An 8,318-nucleotide genomic window follows, 5' to 3' on the forward strand; every position below is an offset into this window, starting at 1 on the left:
CTACACGTTCCCTAGACAAATTGGAGAATAGGTCTGAATGGACTCTCAGGAGGTTCAACAAGGACAAATGCAAGGTCCTGCACTTGGGAGGGAAGAATCCCATGCACCGGTACAGGCTGGGGGCTGACTGGCTGGGCAGCAGCTCTGCAGAAAAGGCCCAGGAGGTTTCAATGGATAATAAACTGAATATGAGCCAACAGCATGTCCTTGTTGCCAAGAAGGCTAACAGTATACTGGGCTGCATTGGCAGGTGTGTTGTCAGCAGGTCACGGGAAGTGATTATTTCCCTCTGTTCAGCACTGGTGAGGCCACATCTGGAGTCCTGTGTTCAGTTTTGGGCCCCCTCGCTACAGCAAGGAAGTGGACAAATTGGAGAGTCAAGTGGAGGGCAACACAAATGGTGAGGGGGCCAAGGGACATGACTTATGAGGAGAGGCTGAGGGAACTGGACTTATGTAGTCCAGAAAATAGAAGACTGAGAAGGGATTTAATAGCAGCCTTCACCTGAAAGGAGGTCTGAAAGAGGATGGAGCTGGACTGTTTTCAGTGGTGACAGATGACAGAACAGGAAGCAACTGTTTCAAGTTGCAGCAAGGGAAGTGTAGGTTAGATATTAGGAAGGATTTTCTCACTAGAAGGGTAGTAAAACGCTGGAACAGGTTACCCAGGGAGGTGGTGGAAGCTCCATCCTTTGTCCCGGCTAGACAAAGCCTTAGCTGGGATGATCTAGTTGGGGAGGGTCCTGCTTTGAGCAGGTTGGACTGCATGACCTCCTAAGGTCCCTTCCAATCCTCATTTTCTATGAAAAATCTCTGAAAATCTCTGAATCTCCGAATCAGCCAGGCCTGGTCCACCCCCCGCCCCTCTCCCAGCCTGGCAATGGCCACCCTGCCCGCCCCAGCTCCCAGCACTTGGGGGGAAAAAAGGCCCAGCTCAGCTGGTGCTGCCAGGTGGGGGCTGATTCCTGCTGCCCCACGCTGCATGGGGGGCTCTGCATGAGACCCCCACCCCCAGCCCCCTCACCGGTGTCCCACAGAGGCCAGCTCCGGCCCTTAAAAAAAAAAAAACCTGAAGAAACCCGGGGACTCACTGCTTCTGCTGGGGGGGGCAATCCCCGCTGCCCCCCGCCATGTGGGGGGTCTGCAGCAGCCCCCAAAGCCCCAAGGCTGCACCAGGAGCGCTAAGTCCCCGGGCTTTTCTCGGCTTCTTTTTTCTTAAGAAGCCAAAGCCCCGGCCGGTGGGGCAGCCGTGGGGGACCGGAGGAGCAGGGCTGGGGGATTTGAGGGGGCTCATGCAGAGCCCCCATGCAGCGTGGGGCAGTGAGGATCACCCCCCGCCCAGGAGCATCAAATTGGGCACCGGGGATTTTTTTAAAAGTACCGAGCTGGGGCGGGCAGGGGCAGCCATGGGGGCGCTGGGGGAGTGGACAGGGGTCGGGGGGCTGGCAGGGGTCCCCCCATGGTCCCCTCCCCTCTCCCCCAGCCCCCACCTCTCCTGCCCCTAGTACTTACCAGCTCGGAGTGGCTGCGGCTTCCTGCTGCTGTCACCAGAGACTGTCCACATCATCAAAGCTCTCTGAATCTTTGCCGAAGATTCGGAGAGCGTTGGATCGATTCATACCTTTAAATTGGTCCCCTGATTCGATTCGGATTTGGAGATTTGGCCACCGAATCAGGCCGAATCTCCTCCGAATCGAGTCACCACCCAAAGCTTCACACAGCCCTACTTTCTACCTTCCAGGAATGGAAAGATAGGCACACATTATGACTTTTATTCTCCACTGGAAATGAATTACTAAAATCCCCTCCCCTCCACTCTCATCCTGTAGAGCCACTGGACCATTCCTCCTCCACCGTAACTCAGTGGTCCGTCTTGCCCATCATTTTGAGTACGGCGGCTTTGACCTCCTTGTTCCTCAGGCTGTAGATAAGAGGATTCAGGAGGGCAGACACAACATTGTACAAGAGGGAAAACGTTTTATCCCGCTCGGGTGAGTAGCTGGAGGCTGGGCGCACGTACATGAACATGGCAGCACCGTAGAAGAGAGTCACAACAGTGATGTGTGAGGTGCAGGTGGAGAAGGCTTTGAACCTCCCCTCAGCTGAGCTGATCCTCAGGATGGCTTCCAGGATGAATACATAGGAGATTAGGATCAAAGACAGTGGGGTGAGGAGCAGTATAACTGCCATCACAAAAATCACCAGCTCAGTGAGGTGTGTGTCTGCACAGGCCAGCTTCAAGATGGCTGGCACCTTGCAAAAGAAGTGATTGATTTCATGGAAGCTGCAATAGGGCAACCTCATGGTGAAGCCTGTGTGAATCGTTGCAGAGAGGAAGCCAGATACCCAGGAGCTGATGGCCATCTTGACATAAACTGACCTGTTTATGATGACCGTGTATCGCAGAGGGTGACAAATGGCCACATACCGGTCATAGGCCATTACAGCATAGAGTATACATTCAATTATCCCCAGACAAAGGAAGATGTACATCTGCGCAACACAGGCAGTATAGGAAATACTTTTCTTTGTGGAGAAGAGGTGGACCAGCATCTGGGGTACAGTGGTGGTGGTGTAGCCGATGTCTACAAAGGAAAGATTGGCCAGAAAGAAGTACATGGGTGTGTGAAGACGGGAGTCATTAATGACAAGTGTGATGAGGAGGCTGTTCCCAAAGAGGGTCGCCAGGTAGATAGTTAGGAAGAGCACAAACAGCAGCAGCTGTGTCTTGGGCTGGCTGGAGAACCCCAGCAGGATGAACTCCGACACCGAGGTGCTGTTCCCCCAGAGAGATTCCTCATCACGTCCGACCTAGGAACAAAAGGGAGCAATAAGAAAAGCAATTACTCAGAAGGATACAGTAGAAAAAGGCTAGATTCTGTTGTTCTTTGCACCCCTGATAGCAGACAGCTGCATGACTACGGATTTGGGCACTTATGCACAGTTTGAAATTCACCTCTGGGCTTGCAATTATGCAAATGTCCATTAAGCATACTGACTACTCACAAAGGGCTCTTTCATGGTTTAACTGCACAGCTGAAGCACTCACTCAGTGATCAGGAGTCTTTGGTGCTCAGCCTGCCCTTAAGCTGGGGATTGGAATCTGCATTTCCCACTGGTACTAGCCCATAGCCTGATGCGGCTCTAGCCACCAAGCTACCAGATAGTACAATGCAGACACGTGTGCAGCCTCTCCAATCCTGCTGGCCCACGAAGCAGCCAAGAGACCTAGGAAACCAGAAGAAAGCCAGCTAGCTAAAAAATGCAGTGGTCAGTGAGGTGGCTGCTTTCCTGGATGGGAAGAAAGCAACCGGTGAAGACATTTTCCCAGTGCTATTTATCAGCTCAAGGGTAGATGGAAAATACTCTAGACAATGCTGAGAGGCACTGGGAAGGAAGTTTAAACTGGGGTCTCCTGCTTCTTGGGTTAATAGCCTAATAACTAGGTTTGGGGGTTAAAAAAGGAAGGAACTTCCTTCAGGACAGTACACATGGAGGGCAATTCCAACCCCCATTTCTGTAGGAAACAGAATTGCAAACTCTGCACAAGTTCCCAAAGCTGCAGTTACACAGCTGCATACATGCCATTTAGCCATGCAAAGCAAAGCAGGAATAAGCCCAAGGAGACTACAGCCTCTATCCAAGTAACTAACTCCCACTTAGCAATGGGTCCCAGCTTCCCAGCAGCCCATTTCAGTTCTGAGGTACTGAGGTATCAGGTGGATGAAGTGCCAGACATGCCATAGTGAAGGCAATTTTTCCTTTGCCAACAAAGTTCAAACCCTTGCCACAGCAGATGCTGGACATAGATAGGCAGCTCCTATTCCAAAGAGCTCACTCTCTCACCTGACAGAAGTCAAAGGATGAGAGTGGAAAGAAACACACAAAGTCACTAGTACAGCTGCAAGCAGCATCCTAGTCTCCAATGTCCCATTCCAGTGCCACTCCTCTCAGTCATTTCCCTGAGGCAAATTTAGCTGGTGGGGAGAGATGCTGCATTAATGTTTTCTACTATTCTTGGATTTTTTTTCACATCTGGACCTTGGCTGAAGCCTCATGAGGCACTCAGATACCATGATGATGGTGCCTGGGCAAATGGGCACACAGTCTGATAGAAAGGCAGAATGTCAGACACAAAAGTCTATCAGGTCATTTAGAGCTATCTTTTCAGAAAAATGTACACATACATTGAATAGCTACAAAAGAATGACTACAACCTTGTCCCGCATCATCCTGAAAAAGTTCTTCTTCCTAGATTCAAGGGCTTGTCCGGTGATCTCTTTTATTGGACCAACGGCATATCTGGAAGAAATGTCAGAGAAACTTGATTTTGTGCCCAAAGGCTTGTCTAACAGCTCTTTCAACTATACAGTAGTTGGTCCAGTAAAAGAGATTACCAAAAAAGACTTTGCTTTTCACATATCCTGGACTACTGTAGCCACAACAGCACGCCAGGTCTTCCTAGAGCTATTTGAGAAAGCATATATGCCTTGAAAAAATTGTGGCTATTGCTTCATTTAAATGATTCATTAATTTGTTTGTGAATTCCTCCAAAAATCATGCTATTTACTGCTGAAGGAAAAAAAAAAAACAGACTACCTGGGAGTGACTACATGAGACACTACATCATTGTTGTGACGAGTTATGGCAATGCAGCTTTGGCAGGCACAAACCGTGATGCCAATGCTACATGGCCATAGTGGTCAGCTACACCACCGTAGCTCATTGCTACAGCAACATAGCATCTAAAAGTAACCGTGCACTGCCAGAACTGTGCAGTACCAAATGCGCAGTCCCGGGAACATGCAGATGCGCCAACTGCTACTGGAGTATTTCTGACCTGCTATAGTCTTGCAGTCTTTCCATGCTTTTAAGCAGATCATTCCCTAAAGACATCTCCACTTTGACAGTCTTAACTCCATTGCTGGGATGGTCAACAGCAAACCAAAGTGGAGCCACTTCCCTGTTCTCCTCAGGGGTCCCTACATTTCTCCACTGACCCAAAGCAACTGCAAACCTGTCTCAGAAACAGCTAGGTCATGGCTCCCTTGGCACAGTGATGTGAATCAATGCACTCATCACTTCTCACTGACTCTGACCCACGATGTAGGATTGCAGTTGGGCAGAAACACACCTAAGTACACGAAACTGTTAACAGGATGCTGAGTAGAGCAGAGAGGCACCGCAGTGGTCACAAGGAACAGCAACATAAATCAGACTAGCTGGCCGCTCAATGGAAGACCCGCTAATGAAGGACATGCACTCCATTGGATTCAGTACTGAAACTCACTCCAGTGCTTATTCACTCCAGCACTATCCATCTCCCCTTGCCCTTTCTTTCTGGATTAGACCAGTCATCCGCCCGTTCCAGCTCCTCACTACTTATTTGCAGGAGCACAGGGATTCCCAAATTGTACCAAGCTACTGATCTACCTTATCTGATTGCCTGCCTCCAACTGTAGCCAGTACCAGCTGCATGAGAGGAAGGAGGACAATTATGGATGTGGACGAGGGGACAGTTATGGAGCAAGAGGGTCACAAAGAAAACCTATACTAAATACCAATACTTGGAGATAGGCTTGTATTCTGTCCCTCATCTTCACTAATGCCAACGATTTGTTTCTTCTCTACCCTTACTGTTCAATGTCTACACCCCTCAATCTGGTATTTTCATGCCAACAAAGCTCATAGGAAATGCCACTTGCCTTCATTCTCCTTTTCCACCTAAGAGAGCAGGATCGTTCCTTCAGCTACCAAAATTCATGATCCAGATGTTCCAGACAATAGATCTTCATAAATTAATCCTTCAGGCTAAGGAGAAAATGGTCCTCACACATTGCTAAAGCTTTCTTTACTTGTGAAAAGCTTTGCCTGGATGCCAATCACATTCCGCAGTTCAAGAAAAAATTATAATATTTAAAAATGAGAAATTAAGCAGGATGCTACTAGACACACTAGTAAATTAAAATTGAATAGCAAGACATAACCAACTACATTTCTACATTCTGTTTGAAAAGAATATGAACATAAAGTAACATTTTTAACTTTTAGTTTGATCAGATTAAAAGCACATGGGAAGCTGGTTTATCGTCGTTTAAGTCACCGTATGTCAATCTCTGCCATTACGATACTTCTCTTGTTTTTCCTCGGCAAAGAACCCAGGTTTAAAGAGATTCATTCTCTTCTCTGTTTCACTGATCTTTGCATAAACTCTGAAGCTTATGATTTCACTGAAAAATTATTTCAAAACTGGCTTTGAATCCCTATAGCATTTCATTGAAAAAAAAGTTAATAGTCAAAGGCAAAAGCAGCTTGCAACTTGCTAGTCCTCTCCTGGGTTTTATTATACCATCATTCAATTAAAACAAACTTACTAAATGAAGAGGAATGCAATGGGGGAAAAAAAGTTTTTTGTTTCCTGAGTTTATTTTATTTGGGGAAAAAAACAGGACTTCAAAATATTTAGTTTGGTTTATTTCAATGAACAGGCAGACAAGGGAATGTAACCATGGTCTCCCACACCCAGGGTAGGTGCTGCAAGACCAGGAAACTATTGGACAAAAGGGGCAAAGGGCTGGAACCATGTCTGGCCACCACGTCTGGCCCTCTTTTACTCACAAGACTGACCTCTGCTCCCTTCCTTCCAAAGCACATAGACACCAACCTGCAGCAATGGGCTCTAGCCTGTAAAAGCCAACCAGAGTGAGGGGCTCTCTCTATATTGAGAGACATGGAGTGGACTCCACAATGGCCAGCACAATGACCTGGGAGCTGATGAGAGCGCTCAGGAGGGCAGACTCAATGCTTCGCTGTCCCTCAACAGCTCTCTGGTCAGTGCTGCCTGTTGTAGATTGTATTCAATATCTCCTATCCCTCATTGGGTTTTGTACAAGGAGCCTCTGTTCCTAACCCAGGATGTGGAGTCCACCGCTGCTGCCAACTGACCAAAAAACCCCTGCCAGATGTTCAGTAAAGGCACAAGGACATCTGTTGCACAAGCCACACAACTGTGCTTCTAGCCATGCCACATGCAGAGTAGAAGGTATAATTGTGGGATCGAGCATCAGATCCCATCATGCCAAAGTGCTGATGCAGAGGAAGCCCGGTGTGTCCAGTAGCCATCTCCCACAGCTGAGAGCCCTGTCAGGTGATCTAGTGCTGATCCACACCATGGTGATCTCCAGCACGGTATTCCCCCAACGCTGAGAGCCCAGATTACCTGACAGGGCTCCAAGAGTCAGGGATGCCTGGCCACACATTCAATTAATGGCATGATACGCCAGCTCTCAGCTTTCAGTCACTGTTGGACTCGAACAAAGCAACGGAGCAATTCTTGAGTTGCAAAGAACTCAGGAAGACTCCAAACAGTCAAATGTTTTGCACACTGTGGACTCCTAGTGAAAATCTCTGGGTTTATCTGGACTCACGTAGGTGTTTGCAAATCTAGCAGCACTCATATCGTGCATCCCTGCAGGAGGAGCTCCCAGCGCCCTGGGGCAGTGGCTTTTCTCAGTTTACCCACATGGAGAAATTTGTGCACCCAAATAATCCCATTTCAATGCAGGGGGCTGTAAATTGGCAGCCTGCCATGGCCGAACCACATTTGGCCCGGGCAAGTCTCTGGTCAGAGATGTCCAGAAGAGTTCCCCAGTGGCACAGAGATGTGCCATGAGGTTGCCCAAAACAGGATATCTAGCTATAATCCCAGCCCCAAATCCAGGTCCTTTTTCAGGTCCATCTACTTAGCACAGTGGCTAGCCTGCTGTCAATTGGCAGCCTGGGACGGCCAAACCACGCTTTGAGCCAGGCAAGTCTCTGGTCACAGATGTCAAGGGCAGTCCCTCAGTGGAGTCAACAGGAAGTCTGAGGTGTGCCAAAATGGATTTTGCCCCATAATCCCATTTAAACCTACCCATCATTTAGGGCTCTGTACTTGATGCAGAATATTTTTATCAATATTAATTAGTAAATGTGCATAGCTAATGACATTCTCTCTGTTTCAGATGTTTAATTCATTAATAACAAGCTTTTGTTAGGTCTCGATGAGCTTTGAAAAAGGAACTGGGCACTGGGAGTAAGAAATAGGGAACTGGGAATAAGGAACTGGGAATAAGCAATCAATTTTTGATTGCTCTAGGTAGCTGGGTCCAGTGTTTGACCACCCCGTAAGTCTCATACTGCAGATCTCATACAGTGTTGCACAATGATGTTGGAAGCCCAGTTTCAGCCAGATGTTGGCTATGTTTGCTACACCCAACCCCTGGGGCTCAGCTCCTCCGTAGAAATCCTCTTTGCAGGGACTCAATTGAGGAACCAGTG

General features: G+C 48.1%; 1 protein-coding gene across 1 annotated transcript; it reads right to left on the reverse strand.

The window, feature by feature from the left end:
- On the reverse strand, positions 1 to 3,020 carry LOC132243739 (olfactory receptor 2G3-like). Its single transcript, XM_059714129.1, has 4 exons — positions 3,006 to 3,020; positions 1,905 to 2,810; positions 477 to 504; positions 1 to 11 (listed from the first exon to the last, which is right to left on the reverse strand). The coding sequence occupies exons 1-4, from the start codon at positions 3,018 to 3,020 to the stop codon at positions 1 to 3; spliced, it is 960 nt and encodes a 319-aa protein (XP_059570112.1).
- Positions 3,021 to 8,318: the final 5,298 nt, after the last annotated feature.

Source organism: Alligator mississippiensis, chromosome 11 (genome assembly GCF_030867095.1).
Source record: "Alligator mississippiensis isolate rAllMis1 chromosome 11, rAllMis1, whole genome shotgun sequence".
NCBI classification, from domain to species: domain Eukaryota; kingdom Metazoa; phylum Chordata; order Crocodylia; family Alligatoridae; genus Alligator; species Alligator mississippiensis.